This window comes from Pongo pygmaeus, chromosome 2 (assembly GCF_028885625.2).
Source record: "Pongo pygmaeus isolate AG05252 chromosome 2, NHGRI_mPonPyg2-v2.0_pri, whole genome shotgun sequence".
Lineage (NCBI taxonomy): Eukaryota > Metazoa > Chordata > Mammalia > Primates > Hominidae > Pongo > Pongo pygmaeus.
Window position 1 is genome coordinate 108987395 of NC_085930.1, and position 20367 is coordinate 109007761.

Consider the following 20367-nt stretch of genomic DNA (forward strand, 5'->3'; position numbering starts at 1 on the left):
GAAAAGAAAGAGTAGTCAAAACAAAACAACAAAAAAAATGCATTCTGGGAAAGAGCCAGGGATGGCACTGTCACCAAACATTTGTCTGGTGAGGGCAATGCCTGCATGCATAAAGACTGCCAAGCTGAGAGAGGGAGACAGAGGCGCCTTTGGAAACTGGCCAAGGCAGCAAGTGGTGGTCAGAGATGGGCTGGGCTGTGGACATGGCGTCCTGGGAGTCACAGAGCTTGACCAAGTCACCTTCCTGGCTGGAGAGAGGCAGGATGAGAACTTGTGACTCAAGAGAGAATTCAGGGATCTATCAGATAAAGTGGGGAAAGGGAGAACAAGGGTACTGACCAGAGGGAAGGGTGTTGAGGGCTGCCAGGTTTGGCAGTAGGGGAGGCAGACAGATGTGGCTCCCTAGCCTCACAATCCACAATCTCAGTCCAGGCAGGAAGAGAAAGCCCAAAGAAGCAGGGCAAGCCAACCCTCTGAAGTGTGGGGAGGGACACATGTAGGGCCCTTTCCTCCCCCTAAGCTACAGGAAATACAGCAGGAAAGAAGGACCCTGTTCTAGGAGGTCCAGGAGGAGCAGCTCAGGCTTTTGCTTCCAGGAGGCCTGAAGAAACAGAGGAGTGTGGAAATGCTAAATAGCAGAGCACTGTCCCAAGGGCAGAGATGGCCATGGTCTACTCTAGGCCCTAGCTCTCCAGTTAAGATCTTGATATGATTTGGCCATGTCTCCACCCAAATCTCATCTTGAATTGCAACTCCCACAATTTCCACGTGACATGGGAGGAACCTGGTGGGAGGTAATTGAATCATGGGGGCAGGTCTTTCCCGTGCTGTTCTTGTAATAGTGAATAAGTCTCACGAGATCTGGCAGTTTTAAAAACAGGAGTTTCCCTGCACAAGCTCTCTCTTTGCCTGCCACCACCCACGTAAGACGTGACTTGCTCCTCCTTGCCTTCCACCATGATTGTGAGGCTTCCCCAGCCATGTGGAACTCTAAGTCCATTAAACCTCCTTTTTTTTTTTTGAGACAGAGTCTCGCTCTGTCGCCCAGGCTGGAGTGCAGTGGTGCAATCTCAGCTCACTGCAAGCTCCACCTCCCAGGTTCATGCCATTCTCCTGCCTCAGCCTCCCGAGTAGCTGGGACTACAGGCGCCCGCCACCATGCCCGGCTAATTTTTTATATTTTTAGTAGAGATGGGGTTTCACCATGTTAGCCAGGACGGTCTCAATCTCCTGACCTCATGATCCGCCCGCCTTGGCCTCCCAAAGTGCTGGGATTACAGGTGTGAGCCACCGCACCCGGCCTAAACTTCCTTTTCTTCTCAGTCTTGGGTATGTCTTTATCAGCAGCATGAAAGTGAACTAATACAGATCTTTTCTCCTATTCCCCAACCCTCTTCTTGGCTTCCTTGAACTTTCTGGTTGTACTCATGCTCTTCAACAAAGATTTCCTATCTCTGTATCTTTCCTCTCACCTTCTGCATGGCTTGGAATACTGAATCCTTGTCCTCTAAAACTGCTCATCCATCCATCCACCCATTCATTCATCCATCCGTCCACCCACCCACCCATCAGGCCTGGCTCAAGTCACCTCTCCTTTAGGAAGCCTTCTCCCATCCTTCCCACAGCTCCCAGTGACTGCTCCCTCCTCTATCCTTGACTACCTCTGACATCCATTCCCATTTCTTTGGCAATGACCTTACATGTTTTGGTGAATTAGATTTCTCTTTCCCATGTATCCATCTTACCTTCACAACTAGGCTGTGTGTTTCTCCAGGGCAACATCTGAATCCTATCATGCCCTGTAGCATTCTTAACCTGGCGCACTTGTGCTAGTATCTGTGAAGGCACCATTCTGGTTGGCACAGTTCCTGCCCTCACATCTGCCAACAAATAAAGTATGTTTATCCTGCCTCCCTTGGGCCCCAGAATTAGCACTAGTGCACATCTGGCAAAATGCTCAGGATGGCTCTGAATGACTGGTTTTGGAGTGAAGGTCACCCTGAGGACCACTATGCTTGCCAGACAGCCACAGCTAACCAAGGGGAAAGAATTTTGGGGGGTTTGGCTCTTTGGGGGAGTTATTACAAAGAATTTGGGATCATGACCCAGGAAAACAACCTAGGCATGTTCTTTGTCTAATCAATGTGAAATTGTGGTGCCATGATGGGCTGGCAATGGGTGTTTGGTAGACAGAACCCTTGTGGCCTCCAGCCTGGCCTGGCATCTGCAGCCAGGTCTGCTCACAGAGCTGGGGGACACATTCTCTCTGGTGCTTTCCTCCATGGACAGCTCAGCACCTTGGAGTAATTCACAAAGAGATGTCTGCTAACTGACCAGGAGGGAAATGGCTTTTCCCAAGACATACAAAACCTGTTTGGCAGCCTTGGGGATGGCTAGGCCCTGAAGCCTGGGTTCTGAGAGGTGCACTAGGCTGAGAGTATCAGAGGCCCACATTTCTGAGGTGTGGTGGTGAAGGCCCAGTGGAAAGTGGCCTTACCCAGGCTGGCTGAGGCCTCTCAATTCAGCCCTAGCAGCACTTCTCCAACAGTGGCCCTTGGGGCAGGAAACAGATGGGTCCCAGGCAGCAGGTAGCCTTAAAGGGCTGAAGTCAGAGGAAGCTCCGGCCCTACTCTCAGGGTGCCTTTCTCCCAGGGCTCATGCTGTTGTCACCAGGCTAGTACTGAGACCTGGAAAAAAAATTCTGGAGAAAAGTCCACGGATGGCCTTGGGAGGGGAAGCTAAAGAAGGTCACAGTGCTGACCCTACCTTCTCCCGCTCCTTTTGCTGGTGGGCAGTGGCGAGAACCCGTAAGTAAAGGTAAACTTTCAGGGAGGGTCTGGTGTTTAAATGCAAAAAAGACTGAGCCGTCATCTCCAGGAGGGGACCCTGGCCCCATGCAGCCCACAGAAGCATCCCTCCCAAAGAGCATCCCTTCTCTTCTTGGACAATGACCCCACCCTGGTTAATAACCACAGTGATGTCAAATGAACTGTTTACAGCCGTGTCCTGTCCCAGTCTCCTTTGATGCATACCACCCAGTGAAGTTGGCAGGGCAGGAAATGCTTCATTTGACAGGCAAGGACATTGACTTCTCTGAGGTGACTAACCAGTCAGAAGCAGAACAGGTCCTGAAAGGCCCCTCATGGCTGCCTGGTGCTTGGCATTTGGTAGCAGCTGGGCAGTTGGACACTGAGTGAATAAGAGAGGATGAAATTAGCCTGGTGCATCTCTCACACCTAAGGGCCATGCCTTACCTGGGAATAAGGAATGGCTTATGAGAAAAGTGGCTTATGAGTTGCAGCCCTACCCTGGCAACCCCTGGTCCTTTCACCACACTCTTCTAGGGCCAGCCATATTCCCACCTCTCACCTTTGGTTGTGGCCCACCAAGCTAAGATGGGAAATGCCAGCCCTCAGCCCTGGTGGGGGTGTTCCCAAGGCAAGAGCCACTGGCCCGGGGCTGCTCCTCCTTCAGGCTTACAGGGCTCATCCTCATCTGTGCACCTCACTCTCATTCGAACCCGTGATGGAAGAGAGAAAATCCTTTGGTTCTTTGGGATCATCAGGTGTCACCTAAAGGGACAGTAAATACTGTTCAGAGACCTGGCCCATCCCAGGAGGATTATCAGCTCCTTAAGGAGGCAGGGGCATCTTGGGACCAGGCCCCTGTGAATGCAGTTCATGACCATGGGCACCTATTGTTTCAAAGGCCTAGCTTTGCCCACCAGGGTGGAAGAAGGAAAGGTGCTCCAGCCCACCCCAGCATCTGGAAGCCACTCTGGCCTCCACAGCTGTCTGGGACCAGAGACCATACATCCTGCTCCTTCCTCGCAGGGCTTGTGTTGGGGGAACAAGTGTGGTCCAGACCCTGCCAGAGACTCTTATTTCCAGAGACAACTCCCTATAGCTTCTTCTGGCCCAAGGGGTCACAGAACTATGTGGCTCCTTCTTCAGCACCATGGCCCCTTAGGCTCTATTCTAAACAGATTCTCCCCCTTGGGACCTGAGTGGTGACTTCACATCTCACCTCCCTCAGACAAGGCCTCTGCTTATCATCCGCTAAGCATCCACCACAGAACAAGACTCTGGAAGCACGGCTGAGGCCCATGTGTAAGGCAGTCAGGGGCAGGCGCCCCACGTTGCACTATCAAAGTAAAATGTTTTCCAATCAGGTAAGGCTTGGTTTTCTTTTATCCATGCCTACCCTGTCCTCCAGAAGGCCACAGCAGGCCTGTGCAACCAGGCAGCCTTTTAATCGTTACAAAGCCATTTCCTATCCCTTATTTCACTCCAGCCTCACAATGGCAAGAGAGGACTTACGTTAGAGAGCTTAGGGATCTGTCCTGGGTTGGGAGGTGAGGAACAGGGCCAACCTAGAATGGCCTCTTCCTCACCTGCCCTCAGGAGTATGGTCTGGTTTCTGCCCTGCCCACCTAAGGCCAGAGAAAGCAGTGGGCAGCACGAGGGTCCCAGGGTCCTGGAGGAAGCCGCCCTTTTCCTCCCTGGCTCTTCCCTGAACTGGGCTCCTCCTCCAGGCCACCACATCTGATCCTGACTCCCACCATTGCTGCCCACCTGCATGTCGCTGCTCTTCTCCTTGCACATTCCCGATTCTTCCCCCACCCCCATAGCTGCAGCCTCCTCCTTCGCCTCCCACATCTCAAGCTCTAGCCCCTCCTTCTCTTTCCTTCCCCCAACACACCACCCACCCCCGATTTGGGCCTGTCCCTAGCCTCCAGGCTGCAGGCCCCCACCAGCCCCAACCCCACCCCATGCAAGGGTACAGCCCCTTCTGTTCTCCCTTTCTCAGACTGCCCATTCCTCCCTCAGCTTGCTCCGCTCTTCGCTGGGCTCCCTGCCAGGCTCCCCGGATAACCTGCTTTTGACTAGCTCAATGAGTCTGGTGAAGGCAGAAGTCCCTGGTGCAAGCTTCTTGCCCGGCTCCTCTAGGAAGCTGGGAGATGTCTTTGTCTATGTGTTTTTCCCGCTTGGTTCCTCCACCTGGATGCCAGAGGAAAAGGGGCGGGAGGCAGGGCCAAGACCTGACTCAGTCCTTATCCACAAAGAATTTCAAAGGGACCGATCTCAAAGGACTAGAAATCATGGGAGAACGTATCATCTTGAAGAGGGAAAGTCCTTGATTTGATATTAAATTTTAAATATCCAAACAGCAAAATTAAGTACAACAAACAATAAACCTGGGAAAATATTTGCAACACATATAGCAGATAAGGATAATTTCTTTATAGTTTGTACAAATTGATTATTAAAAGGATGAACAGAAAAACTGCTAAAGAACGCAAATAAGCAAGTCACAGAAAATAAATACACGTGGCTTTTAAACATGGGCTATGGTACCCAGTTTCACTCATAGTTGAATGCAAATTAAAATATGAGAGCATTTTTCATTTATGAGATCAGAAACAACACAATAGTTCCAGAGGATTCAGGGGAATGGGCATTTTCATACACACACTGGGAACTACATTTCTAATTTCTATCAAAATAACAAATGCACCTACCATTTAATTTCATCAATTTATCCAAGGACAGCGTGCGGGGCTATTTGGCACAGTACTGTTTGTAATAGCAAAAGGCAGAAAAGAACCTAGAGGCCCATCAACAGGGGGACCGTATGAATTATGGTACATTCATACAACGGATATCACCAAGCAGTGAAAAAAATGAGGTAGATCTTACAGGCTAATAGAAAGCCATCTCCAAGACACTGAAAAAAGCAAGGTGTAGACTGTGTATCCTAAGCTTCTCATTTGTTTTTTTGTGTTTCTTTAAGGGGGATACATAAGGTTGTAAATGCTGGGACTATCTTGAGGAAAGATCAAGACATTTAAAAATAGCTACCCCTGGGGTAGGAGACTGGTTGTGTGGACTGGGAGGGAGTCTCACATCTCTCTGTATGCTTTTGCACCACTGACCTTTTTACTACAGGCAAGAACTGCTCTTTGAATTTAACAAAGAACTCTTACATGTGGAGAGGAGTCCTTGGGGGTGCACTGAGAAGTTCACCTGGGAGAAAGGGGCACAGACTTGTACATCAGAGTTGTTCTAATCCTGACTGGGACTACTGGCTTTGCAAATAGCCTAAGAGAACTTCCCTCCTCAGGTGAGGATTAAATGAGATATAACACATTTGGCATTTAGTATGGTGCCTGGCACACAGGAACCCCTCAACTAACAGTAGTGATGATTACAACCTTGCTATTGGTTCAGTAAGGTGACTTGCCTTGAGGGAACCCCAGTCCTTGGAGGGAAAATACCAGAGATCACAGGAATCCTGGAAAACCACACATGGTACAAGTAGGGAACCTAGTCAGTGTCAAGGTAGCCTACGATAGCCAGGTAGCCTGCTAGGAGTTGGGTTGTCTCCTCCCTTGTCTCCAGCCCTTCCCAACATCAGAGCGGCATTAGCCACTGTGAACACAGGGTAGCTCCAGAGAGCTGCAAGGAAAGCAGTGCCTCTCAGACCTGGGCCTGGCCTCATTTGTCATGTCGTATGTCTCACCAGGATGTAGAGGCCCAGACTTCTGGCTTGGGAATTTGCTGCTTGATCTTCCGTGTCCCTTAAGGTCTGCTCATTTTATCTTCAAAACATCACATCTATTCCTTCTCCTCTGGCCCCCTTCTAGTGGCTGGGTCAGAATCCCACTCTCTCTCTTGGGCTCTGAAAAAAACTGCCAATATGGTCTTCGGGATTCCTTTCTCCCCTCACCAGCTCAGCCTCCACTGTCCAGCCAGAACAATGTCACAAATATATATTCCTCTGCTGAACTCCTTCACCTGGTATTAGGTTCTTCGTAACCATAAAATGCTAACAATGGATAAAAATAGGGACCTTACTTCTCCAGACCCTTATTCTATTATTCCCCACTACCCATTTCACACTTCACAAGAAAGTCTCACCACTCTGAACAAGCCATGATCTTTCTCTTTTATTAACCTTCCCCTCCTGATCATAAAATACAGGCTCATTGTAGAAAATGTAGACAATGCTGAAAATTTAACCACAGTTAACCCCCAATTTCTTTCTTTCCTATGCATGTGCATCTTAGAAAACTCGGCTCTCTGTACAGTGTTTTATTTTGTACTTTGCATCATTTATTTAATATTACTGTGTGCTATTATCATATCACAATTCTTTTAATTATGACCTTTAGTGGTTGCACAATATTCCATAGTATTATTACTTATTTAATCATTCCCCTATTGTTACTTAGGTTAGTCATTTTTTTGCGAAATGAGTAACATCGACATGTATATAAATCATTGTACAAATATTCATTCTTAAGATAGCTTTCTAAAAGTGGTACTGCTGTATCAAAGGATATCAACATTCTTTTAAAAATGGTTTAACTTCCCCTAAAATAACAATGAGTAAAAATAGTTAAAATGTGTAACGATGAGGCTGGGCGCGATGGCTCACGCTTGTAATCCCAGCGCTTTGGGAGGACAAGGTGGGCGGATCACCTGAGGTCAGGAGTTGGGAGACCAGCCTGGCCAACATGGTGAAATCCCGTCTCTACTAAAAAATACAAAAAACAATTAGCTGGGAGTGGTGGCAGGCGCCTGTAATCCCAGCTACTCAGGAGGCTGAGGCAGGAGAACTGCTTGAAACCAGGAGGTGGAGGGTGCAGTGAGCCAAGATTGCCCCATTGCACTCCAGCCTGGGCAACAAGAGCGAAACTCTGTCTCAAAAAAAAAAAAAAAAAAAAAAAAAGTATAACAATGAGATAAAAGGAACAAATTTCTAGAAGATGGAAAATGAATGATATGGTAACTAAGACAGCTGGGTGGAGGGAGTAACAGCTTGGAACTCTTGCTGAGGGCTATCCAATGGAAGGAGGTAGCTGATCTACCCTGCCCAACCCCGGAGACTTGGAATTTTGAAACCCCAGGTACAATGAAGGCTGGGAGGCAGAAGTGGATCTAAAAATAAGGGCATTAACTGGAAGTCTGTAATAACACTTGGCTTCCTTCCCTCCACTTCTAGAAAAGCACTTAACAGCATCTAAACCCCAGACAAAAATATCAGAGGATTTTTGCTAATTAAATGTAAGAGCCCAAGGCAAAATATTCTGTATTCTGGCATTTAGGGTTCTCCAGGGAAACAGTGGGCAAATCTCACTCCTACACACAGAGGTCTCAATTAGGCTTTTAATTCACAGACACACTCACATGCACACACACATGTATATGGGTGTAAGAATCACAACACATTTGAGGAAAGTCTAATGAGAGCAAACAAGGTAAACAGAGGGAAAAAAGGACCTAGTGGCAGGGGCATGAAGGGAATGAGATAATTCATTGTGACAGAAGACACTTTTAAGAAAAGGCTCTCAGAAATTAAACTATTGTTAAAATTATTACTGTTAAAAATATTATTCATTAGAAAATAATCAAGGTACTCTTCTCATAGTGGCACAATACAAAGAAATGGAAATAATGAATGCAGCTAAGGATCAATCCACAAGGTCCAACATTTGATTAGCAAGAACTCTATAAAGAGTAAAAACAGAAGGAAAAGAAAAACATGGAAAGGGGAATAGTCATATAAATAATGAGAAAATTTCCAAGAGTAGGAGTACCTGAGTCTGTAGATTAAAAAATTCCACTGAGCATTAGGGAACTGAATACATCAAAGATAAAGAAGAGACTTTAAAAGCTTCCAGGCACAGGGGTGGGAAAACAGATCACTGTAATGTAAATACTATTTACTGATTGTCAAATAAATAAATATCAGATTGGAATCAGGCATCTCATTAGCAGCAGTGGATGCTGTAAGTCAGTGAAGCGATGGCTACAAACTTCTAGGGAAATTTTTCAACCTAGAATTCCAGAGCCAGCCAAACTACCATCAAGTGAGAGGTCAGAGAAAGACATATAAACATTCAACAACTTTGCCTTCCATGTACTCTTTCCTGACAGGAGACTTGACATGTACTATAATAAAATGATAAGTAAATAAAGAAAAAGGAAGACACAGAATTCAGAAACAGTTGAGTCCAGTGTAACAACAGAATAATAGGCAGAAAGGGCATCAAAAACAGACCACAGCAGGAGGCTGAAAGCGGAATATACAGAGAGAAAAGAAGTGAATTCAACAGAGTATTTAATTGAATGGAGAATTTGAAAATGACTGTGAGTGTGTGGAAAGCAACCAGTACAAGGTAAAAAGAAAGGCAACTAGAAACTTCAGTAAAAACAAAAAGCTGATCCCAAAAGGAAATATAAACACAGTAAGCTAAGATCTGCAATCAACAATATTCACATGGTCTTAATAATGTTCATGCTGTTTGTTTTCAGCTTTTGAAATCAATCAATAAACTATAAAATCCTAACTGGTTACAGAATAGAATTTAAGAATTATCAGACTTGACAATGTAAGAGACAACGATGTGGAAAAGGGAAAGAGAAAGGAAGGGAAGGGTCCCTCCAACATACCACAAAATTGAGATATGGTTTATAGTTAATATAATAAACTAGATATGTAAATATAATAATTTATTATTTTTATAAAATTCTTGCTCCTTAGAGAAATACAGAAATTGCTAAAACAAACAAACAAAACCCCTCTTAGTAACCCATAATCCTATTATCCAGAGTATATGGGTTTGAATGTAAGCCTGGAATTAACCGTCTGTATGGCTGTAAGTCATTTAACCACTTATAATATTTTCTTTTTTCCTTCAGGTAATTTATCTATATACTTTTAAATAGTATATAGTATATATAAAAGCAACAGTTTATGAGAACTGTATTATATACACAATTTTTAATCCAGACTTTTTCACTTTAAAGCAAAAAGGTAAATCTCTGGATACATATCATGCACTTGTATATGCGTATTAATAAATATACTTCTGAATATGCCTTTGGCCATAACGCAGTCAGGGGTTTCCCAGAGATGGAACTTGAACCAAATATTAAAAGAAACTAAGCTTGCAAAAGTAGAAGGGGACTGAGTGGGAAGTAGTGATGAGGTATTATAGGCACGGGGAAAAGTGTGAGCAAAGGCACAGAGAAGAGCAAGCATGTGCTTCTAGGCTGCAGTAAAAGGTGCCTGAGAGTGAAGAGATGAGGCTGGAAAGAGATTATGAAGAGCTCAGTTAATCATGTTAGGGATCCTGATATTTTTCCCATAACAGACATGACAACAGGGATAGTGGACCAGGTTTGCTTTGGCACTCCAGAATCTAGCACGACATTCACAAGGGAACACAAAATGTTTTTGTAATGAATGATGCTTAGGAAGGCAGAGATAGCTTCTGGACATTCAATCTGAGTGCCCCAGGTGGTGGAGATAATGGCATGTGATAAGGGAAGGAATCTAAGAGAAAAACAAATTTTAAAGGTTTAAAGAATGTCTGGGCAACATTCTTGGTGATTCTGTAACCTAACCTCATTTAAAAAAAAAAAAGTCACTGGTGATTATGTAATACATCTCCAGATTAGACTTTAGGCCCTAGATTTATGTATTGTCTTCAGGAAGCCTGTATAACCTCCAAGTAAGCACAAGATTTAATCTGCAACGTACATTTCTTAGGGTAAGAGGAGCCACAATCTCCCCAGGATTCCCAAAGGGGCTGCAACCCCAGAAAGGTTGCAGTGCCTACAATGGATGAGCAAGTGGAGAGGTGACAGATGTGGGAGAGGGACAACTACCTGAGATAGGGAGGGGATACAGAGCAGATGAACAATTAGCTTTGTCCAAAGACACCTCTTCCTAAGCCTGGTGGAATTTATGGCTGTGTTTGAGTGTGTAACTTCGTGTTAGGGATTGAAGTCTTTCTCCTGTGCTCCCAGAGTACTGTACGTGATTTCACTGGTTTGCATCACTGTGCTCCACTTAATACATATCTGTTGGTCTCATTTGAGGATGAGGACAGATTTCCTGGCCCTACTCTTAATGCCAATCACTAGGCCTGCAACAGAGCTCTTAGCCTGACAGCTGAAAGTCTGATAGCTCTCAGCAACTTGGGAAAATGGGGCTTCAGAGTTCCCAACCACTCCTAGCAAGACTACCCAAAAAAGATGGGAGATGAGCCCAAAGAATACGAAACTAGGCAAACTGACAAAAGGTGGTCACTCCTCCCTTATAAACCATAAAGAAAATGGCAGGCTGCAATTTATTTTGAGGACTGGAATCAGGAGGCAGAGTTATTAGCTGGGGAAGGATCTGATCTGTCTAGTAATCAATCCACTTGGCTCACAGGATTTGTGCAGAATCAGAGGCCCTGAACCTGGATGCAGGTTTGTGGAAACTGAGATCTGAAGAGGAAATCCAAGTAGAAATGTAAAAAGTCATAATACATACCAAAAGTATGTTATGTAAAACTTGGTTTGCTCATATAAATGTTTGGTATATTCACTTAAATACAAATAAAATAAGTTAGGCGGCAGAATCCTCTAACATCCAATGGTTGGCAGAGGCACTGATGGACACCTAGTTCAGCTAGTGTAAAGTAAGTGTCCTGTTCTGCTAAAAATACATAGAATGCTTTGCACATTCAGATCCTTATACTGGAGCACCCCCACCCCGTCCACCTTTGATCACACACATTCTTGGCCTGCAGCCTTTACTTTTTGCTACAGTGGCTCATAACCTTTGCTTGTCATTGTAATCCCCTCCAGAGTTTTAAAAAATACAGAGGTCTAGAAATGGAAATTTTTAAAAAGTGCCCAATGTGATTCTAACATGAAGCCAAGGTTTAAAACCACTGCTTTACTGCAAGGTTGGGTCAGTGAATCTCAAACCTAGTTTTGCATCATAATCCCGTGTAGCTTTTCTGAACTACCTATGAGTGGAAATCACAACCATCCACAACTGAATATTATGAGGATAAACATATGTGATAGTAGAATGGTTTAACTGTCTTAATGGTCATAAATCCCAGCAGGTATTCTTTAGCAAAGTAGTTTCTGTCTTTTGGTGAGTCAAGGTCACAGAGTTATCTCAAATCTTCAGACCTGCTCTCCTGATATTCTCAGCTTCCTGATAAGGCAGGGGGAAAAAACTAACTTGTTCCTACTCTCAGCAGAGACAGGGGTTGGTTTATTTGGGTCTCTCCATTCCATCAGGGAGACTGGAACAGTCACTGTTAGGATTGGTGAGGGCATGAGTATTTGATCCTACTTTTGAATCCTTTTGATTTCTTGTATTTGTGTCTCTATGATTTAGAGTGAAACTGGGAAAGTAGTTGCATATGTTTTGAAAAAAAAACTAGAAGAGGGAGGAAAAAGGAAATTAATAAGCTTTCTTGTATAGGCCTTCTGTATGTGAAAGTGCACTGTAGGCCAGGCATGGTGGCTCGTGCCTGTATTCCTGACACTCTGGGAAGCCAAGGCAGGTGGATCACCTGAGGTCAGGAGTTCAAGACCAGCCTGGCCTAAACATAGTGCAACCTCGCCTCAACTAAAAATACAAAAAAGGCTGGGCGCAGTGGCTTACTCCTGTAATCCTAGCACTTTGGGAGGCCAAGGCAGGCAGATCACGAGGTCAGGAGTTCAAGAGCAACCCCATCGCTACTAAAAATACAAAAATTAGCTGGGGGTGGTGGCGTGCACCTGTAATCTCAGCTACTCAGGAGGTCGAGGCAGGAGAATCACTTGAACCCGGGAGGTGGAGGTTGCAGTAAGCCAAGAATGTGCCACTGCACTCCAGCCTGGGCGACAGAGCAAGACTCTGTCTCAAAAAAAAAAAAAATTGGCCAGGCGTGGTGGCACGCACCTGTAGTCCCAGCTACTCGGGAGACTGAGGTAAGAGAATTACTTGAACCTGGGAGGCAGAGGTTGCAGTGAGCCAAGATTATGCCACTGCACTCCAGCCTAAGCAACAGAGCAAGACTCCATCTCAAAAACAAAACAAAACTAACCAAAAAAAAAGTGCTCTGTAAAGTAGAAAATACTATGTGATTAATATTTAGTCTTGCAGAAATGTGATAATAAATGCATGGGACTTCTGCATGAGAGCTGCATCAGGCTCAGCATTTATGATAAATGCTCTTGTATGTCCTGAGGCATTGGAACAGCATGGAGGGACAGAGCCAGAAATCAGGAGACCCAAATTCTAGTCTTAGATTTGCTGATTTCTGGTCACAGTGCCTAAGGCACACTCCAAAAATCTGTCACATCAGCTTCCTCACCTGAAAAATGGGACTACATACCCCTTTCTTTGTCTCCCCCACAGGTCTGCATGGGGATTACAGGTGTTTGGCAAGTGGCATGGCAGAACAGAGAATCTAGATTCAGGTCCTGGACTTGGATATAAGCTGTCACTTGTTACTTGGCCTTGCACTAAATGACCATTCTCAGGTAAATGGGCAACCAAATGTTTCAGTGTTGTAAGGACTAAGGTAGGTGATCTATGTGAAAGCGTGAGATACGTGCCAGGTATCATGATCAATACATAAGGGTACACAACAAAGAATAAAAGTTCTATATAAATACAAGGCAATATTATTACATAGCTCTACCTATTGCATAGTTTTATAAATCATTTTTCCAGGAGTAAAGGCTGAATGGTAACAAAGATATCTTACCTTAGCCAGTTTCTTCATCCTTCTAAAAGTTTTCATATTCCAATACCTCTGAATTTCTCAAAAAATCAAATTAAGACCTTAGGAATCTTACTTCCACCTCCCCTCTCCCTTCACTTTCCCTCTTTGGTCTTCTCAGAATGAGAAGAGCTCCACTATTTCTTCTAAACACCATTCAGAATGTGAGAATGAAACCCAAACTGAGACCCCTGGCTGGACTTGAGCAGAATGACATCAGAGACAACTGGGGCATGCCTCTAGGCAAGCTTTATTCTTTGACTCCTTTATCCAGGAAGGGGCTGTTAGTTGCATCTCACCCAAATGGAATGCGATGGGAATTGGGGCTTGAGTTGTTTGGAGAAGGAGCTGTCGATCTTGGCAAATGAATATAGCTGGTGTGTGGTGACCATCCATCCTTGAGTGCTTGGCCATACAGACTAGGGAATGGTCAGAACAGACTCAGAGGTCTCCAGATCTTTACAATACCAAGGTTCAGGAGGTATAGACAGTAAGGAAAAAGTCCATTTCCTATTTCTGTCCATTTTCAGTAAAGTTTTTTTTTGTTTTGACTGGCTTTTAAAAAATTAGCCAGGAAATGGAAAGCTTATAAACATTCGTAAGTGAATTGTTGAACTGCTACCCCAAGTGGTTTCCTTCCCTAGTCACCACTTAACCAGAAATATTAGAATACACGGTTCAACCAGAATTCAACCAGGCAGATAACCTGCCTGTTGCTCAAGCAATCATCAGAGTTTTAAAAAACAAAATTAAGCAAAAAAGACCTTTCCCCAAATAGCATCATTACCACTTAGCTTTGTATGACCCATTCCTAGGAAAGCCACATTCCACTTCAGAGAACATGATCGCGTAAGGTACAGTTAAAACAAAGTCCTTGCCTTTAGGTGCTTTTTGTCTTCTTTAAATTAGCCTCTGAAATGCTTTTCTTGTGTCTTGTGCTGCATTCCTGAAAACTCTAACTTTTAAGGACATAGCCCTCACTTTTACAGAGGAGGAAGAAAACAGCAAAGAGGTGTCTCATTAGGGAGGCAGAAGGTTATGACCAATGCTGGAGGTCTTCCTCTTCCTTACTTGTTATTCAACAAGATGGGTTCTATGGTGTCGCATGAGGTGTGAGTTGGAAATGAAAGCTGCACCACACTTCTCACATTCATAGGGCTTCTCCCCAGTGTGGGTTCTCTGGTGCACGGTGAGGCTCGACCTCTGTCTGAAGGCCTTCCCACACTCATTACATGTGTAAGGTTTTTCTCCATTATGAATTCTCTGATGAATAAGTAGGTATGAGCTACATGTGAAGGCCTTCCCACATTCATTACACACGTAAGGAAGATCTCCACTGTGAATTCTCTGGTGGACAATAAGGCAAGAGAGCTGACTGAAGGCTTTCCCACATTCGCTGCAGTCGTAAGGTTTCTCTGCAGTGTGAATTCTCTGGTGCACAATAAGGTGTGAAAAACAACTAAAGGCTTTCCCACACTCTTTACACTCATATGGCTTCTCACCAGTATGGCTTCGCTGATGTACAATAAGATTTGCACTCTGGGTAAAGGCTTTGCCACAGTCATTACAGGCAAAGGGCTTCTCCCCAGTGTGGATCCTCTGGTGGACAATGAGGTTTGAGCTCCTAGTAAATGTTTTCCCACATTCATTACATTCATAGCATTTTTCTGTAATGTGGACTTTCTGGTGCCGAGCAAGTTGTGAGCTGTAACTAAAGGCTTTCTCACATTCATTGCACTTAAAAGTTTTTTCTAAGGAGTGGATTTTTTGATGTACAGTCAGATTTGAACTCTGAGTGAAGGCCTTCCCACATTTTGAGCAAACATAAGGTTTCTGTCCAGTGTGGATTCTCTGATGCACAACGAGGTTTGCACTCTGAATGAAGGCCTTCCCACACTCATGACATTCAAAGGGTTTCTCTCCAGTGTGGATTCGCTGATGCACAACGAGGTTTGCACTCTGACTAAATCCTTTCCCACACACGCTACATGTAAAAGGCTTTTGTCCAAGCTGAGTTTTTGGATTTTTAACAGCGCCAGAATTAAGGCTGTATTTTCCCCCAGATTTCTTACATTTCTGGTTTTCCTCTCCTTTGAAGCTTTCAGGTAAGTGATAGTCATTCACTATCACTTGTCTGAAATCTTTCTTTTCCCTCTTTATTCTCTGCCTCTTTAACATGTTTCCTTTTTCACAAGCTTCTCCTAACTCAGGTCCTTGAGGATCAGCTTTCTGGATTCTTTCTGATATGATGAGGGATTTTTCAGCTTCCTCACATATCTCAGTTTTTGGAACCAGTAACTGTAGGTTCTTGGTTTCAGCACCTGAACCAAGAAACAGAAAATACAAATGTTAGCTTTCTCTGGCCTAGAAAAAGAATAGGATCATCAAGTCATAAAAGGAAGTATGTGATTTCAACACCTCCACAAAATGGCTTCATCAAAGAAGAGAATCTCATCACATGTTACCTCTCCTCTCTAGGTTCTTCAGCTGGGGCTTTGTCCTCCCCTCTACCTACAGCAGAACCCACTGACTCATGGTCTTTCCAGCACTTCCACTTGCCTCCATTAGACACTTAACCCCGCTGCCTCATGCCAGGGAGGGCCAATCTCCAGACAGCGCTCCTCCTGGCTGTATGATGACTGCTCTTGCAACGAAGACCAGTTATGAAGGACACAAGCCTCTCCCTAGGCTTGCCTTCTTACCTTAGCTACTTAGTGTGGATTTGCTTGCAACCCACCAGTTAATTAGGGTGATTTGCTACCTGTAAACAAAGATCTAGCAACTGAGGTTTCTGTGTCTGAGGATGCTGGATATCAAAGAAAGGATAAGCATGGACAGAAAGGGTAACACTGGCTGCCAAGACAGCCACAGCAGCCAAAAGCATATGAAACACTGTGAGGTCCTGCAGCATACAGGTTAAGAACATGGATTCTAGAGCCAGACTGCCTGGTTTCAAATCTCTGCTCTGACACTAACTAGCTCCATGACTTTGGGCTACTTAACTCCTGTGTGCCTCAGTTTCCCAATCTCTAAAACAGGGATACTAATAGTATGTACCTCATAAGGCTGTGAGTAGATTAATGGAGTTACTCTATGTCAACTACTCACATATTGCCTGGAATACAGTCAGTGCTCTGAATGTGTGCAGCAACTTTCAGGCTGACTGATGATATTGTGAGGGGCCAGAAGGAAAGATGAACCCTTAGGGGAGGGGAGTTGCTATGGTGATAGACAGCTACACTAGGAGAATTAAAAAAGAAACTGTACATGGCAAACTCTTACCCTTGTGTCAGGGGAACAGCTTAGCATTGTGTCAAGGAAAGCTGACCTTGTTGAGTTATGGCATAGACTGCTCCACAATGCCAGAAAATATCATGAGAACATCAAAACACCCTGAAGCTTTATGACACTGATTTAGTCTCTGGATGCTTTACATTGCTTCAGAACCTAATGGTGTCAAAAAGGGGTCCTGCTATCAGTAACATCATAGTTCTTTATGTTTGTCTCCTCTGCACCCTCACTTTCCTTGACCTTGAAATGTGCACCCATGTAACCCAGTTTTGGCACAGTGAACCCTTAACAAGTGTTTGTCAATTAAACCAAGCTCAAGAAATAACGCAAGTGAAATAAAGGGTAACAGGAATGGGTGGCAAGCCTGTAGAGGAGGGAGGTATTCCCACTGGTGATGTCAGCTCAGAAATAAGCAGTGGTGCTGTGAGCTTCAGGTTATAACTGCTGCTACTGCACAGGGAAGAGAGTAGCACCCATGAGAGGGAAATATCCTACAGGATGACCATCCAACCAATGATATGAGTGGGTGGGACAAGGATGTTGGGGTGGTACAAAGCAATATTGGGGGCAGGAAAACAGCCTGGTTTGATTGCCTGGTTAAGACTATGGTAATCTGAAATTCTATCACAATCATTCAGACAAGATGAGCAGTGTCAGAGGAAAGAAATGCCCAAGTGCTGGATACAGTAGAGCCCCAGATATGACAAACAATAAATATCTGAAATGCTGGCCAGGCACAGTGGCTGATGCCTGTAATCCCAGCACTTTGGGAGGCTGAGGCGGGCAGATCACCTGAGGTCAGGAGTTTGAGAACGGCCTGGCCAACATGGTGAAACCCCGTCTCTACTAAAAATACAAAATTAGCCAGGTGTGATGGTGCATGCCTGTAGTCCCAGCTACTTGGGAGGTTGAGACAGGAGAATCGCTTGAACTTGGGAGGTGGAGGCTGTAGTGAGCTGAGACTGCACCACTGCACTTGCACTCCAGCCTGGGCCAGACAAAGCAAGACTCTATCTCAAAGAAAAAAAAAAAAAAGCCAGGTGCAGTGGCTCATGTAATCCCAGCACTTTGGGAGACTGAAGCGGGTGGATCACCTGAGGTCAGGAGTTCGAGACCAGCCTGGCCAACATGGTGAAACCCCGTCTCTAGGAAAAATACGAAAAAATTAGCTGGGTGTTATGGCAGGCACCTGTAATCCCAGCTGCTCTGGAGGCTGAGGCATGAGAATCAATTGAACCCAGGAGGCGGAGGTTGCAGTTAGCCGAAATTGTGCCACTGCTCCAGCCTGGGCAGCACAGCCAAACTCATCTCAAAAAAAAAAAAAAAAAAAAAAAAAAAAATCTGAAATGCTAAACTTTTTCTGGTTATTTCTATTCCTACTGTTCTGCTCTCTCTCTTTTTAAAAATGTGCTGTTTTTCTCTCTGTAGTTTACTTGCTTTTATATCTTTTCTTCTGCTGCTGCTTATTTTTTGCTGCTATCTCGACCCCTTACTGACTCTTCATCTCTCTCCTCTCCTGTTTTTTAATTTTTTGTGTGAAATATTTTGAATTTTTCCATATACAGTTTCATGCCTCTTCTGTTTTTCTTTTGCTGACTGCTTTCTTCTCTTTATGTTCTCTACTGTTACTTTATCACCTACATCCCACTTTATTCTTCTCCCATCCAACATCTCCTTCCTTGGTTCTTTTCACCTCCTCTTTTGCTTTAACTCCCCATCACTGACACCTGGGCCTCCCATACCCCAGCTGGGTATCTCTCCAACAGAAACAGAGCCCATGAAAACTTTAGTTCACAGCTGCACTGTCTCCCTGACCTTCACTCCTACCCTTCTTACTGGGAGATTTAGAATGTTAGGCATGAAAAATGAAGATCAATGGGAACTACTAAACTGATTAGAGCCAATAACGGAAACAATTCCTTCTATCTGAATAATGTCTCATGTCAAAACCATTACAAAACCAGGTGCAACTGTAGCCTAGAAGGTTTTCATGCAAGTGATTCATCACTGAGTAAAGTAAGACCTAGGGTCTTGGCAAGTGCCTAAGAAAAGAGAATTAGGGTCCATCTGGTGTAGTCAAGTTCAAATTTCTTTGGGTAAAAAGATTAATCAGCAAATAATCTGGGCGTATAACCTTGGCTTATTTGAAATGGTATTTTTCCTTTTTTAAAAATACATGTAGGATTACTGTAGCTCTAGAGAAATTAAATTAAGTACAGAAATAATGAAAAACTAAACCAAAAATTAATTTGTGACCAACTAGAACACAGGCATAGCCATAGTTTTGAAATCAATACTCTTCTTTCACTCTTTTTTTTTTTTTTTTAAAGATAGCTGAAATGCTACATGAGCCTGCCATCTTAGCTGGTGACTATACTCTGAGATAAGAAGGGTAATTTGATTTACTAAATTTATAAGTCCAATTCATTAGATTTATAACAGCTGTTTATCAAGATTTTATTTACAAAATTTGTAAGTCTGCCCAGTTAGGTGTTTGGAATGTCTTAAAGAACTAAAGATATCAAATTTGAAATTATGTTTTATATAAAGAAATTTGATAAGCAGGTAGAATTAAATGTTTAAAATTTTTAATTAATTTATTTTTTTAGACAGAGTCTTGCTCTGTTGCCCCGGCTGGAGTGCAGTGGTGCAATCTTGGCTCACTGCAACCTCTGTCTCCCAGGTTCAAGCGATTCTCCTGCTTCAGCTTCCCGAGTAGGTGGGACTATAGGCACGTACCACCATGCCTGGCTAATTTTTGAATTTTTAGTAGAGACAGGGTTTCACCATGTTGGCCAGGCTGGTCTCGATCTCCTGATATCAGGTGATTCACCCGCCTCCGCCTCCCAAAGTGCTAGGATTACAGGCTTGAGCCACTGCGCCCGGCCAAAATGTTTAAAAAATTTAATCTGTAAAATTTGAAGCTTAACTGAACATAAGTTAAAGAAAAAATACAAATGTTCTCACTTTTATACAAATATTTCTATATGTATGGATGAAGTAAAAAGTTATACTTAATGGCTTAAAAATTGGTTTTTAAATGAATAAACTTTAATAAATTCAACATTAATTAAAATATGAAAACTACAGTTAAAACTTGCTCAGACATTAAAAACCCAGTAACACATCACAATTTCCAAAGCACTTTCATGTATATTATACAATTTCATCATGAAGATGAAACTGTTCTCCTTCAGCTAAAAAAAGAGCAAGGTTGTGTCTTATTCATTTCTGTATCTCCAGCACCTATCATACTGCCTGACACATAGGAAGGAGGCCGCCAACAAATCCTGTACTTAATGAATGAACACACCCAATTTGTAGAACAGGAAATAGAGGTCCAGAGAGAGAAGGGACTTACTCAAGGTCACAGAGTTATTACAGGCAAGGCAGCAACCCCACTCAGGTATCTCTCACATGTAGAGCTCAGTGTTCCCACCATCGCCTGCTGACATCGCCATGGAAATAGTGTTGGCAGTGTTCCTGCCATCGCCATGGAAATAGCT

The 20367-nt window shown here is 44.0% G+C and overlaps 1 protein-coding gene across 16 annotated transcripts in view; it reads right to left on the bottom strand.

Annotated features, from left to right (window-relative positions):
* Nucleotides 1-20367, bottom strand: part of ZNF35 (zinc finger protein 35) — a 36387-nt gene that overhangs the window by 8245 nt on the left and 7775 nt on the right. For 7 of the 16 annotated variants that reach the window (XM_054483546.2, XM_054483549.2, XM_054483550.2 and 4 more), the window contains exon 4: nt 13805-15891. In XM_054483546.2, coding sequence (XP_054339521.1) covers nt 14645-15891 — 1247 coding nt within the window. In that variant the 3' untranslated portion in view covers nt 13805-14644. Of the gene's footprint in view, nt 1-2497; nt 2702-3032; nt 3190-3369; nt 3573-13804; nt 15892-20367 lie in introns of those variants that run through there. The other 9 variants (XR_008501750.2, XR_008501752.2, XR_008501753.2 and 6 more) reach the window with 3 other exon arrangements.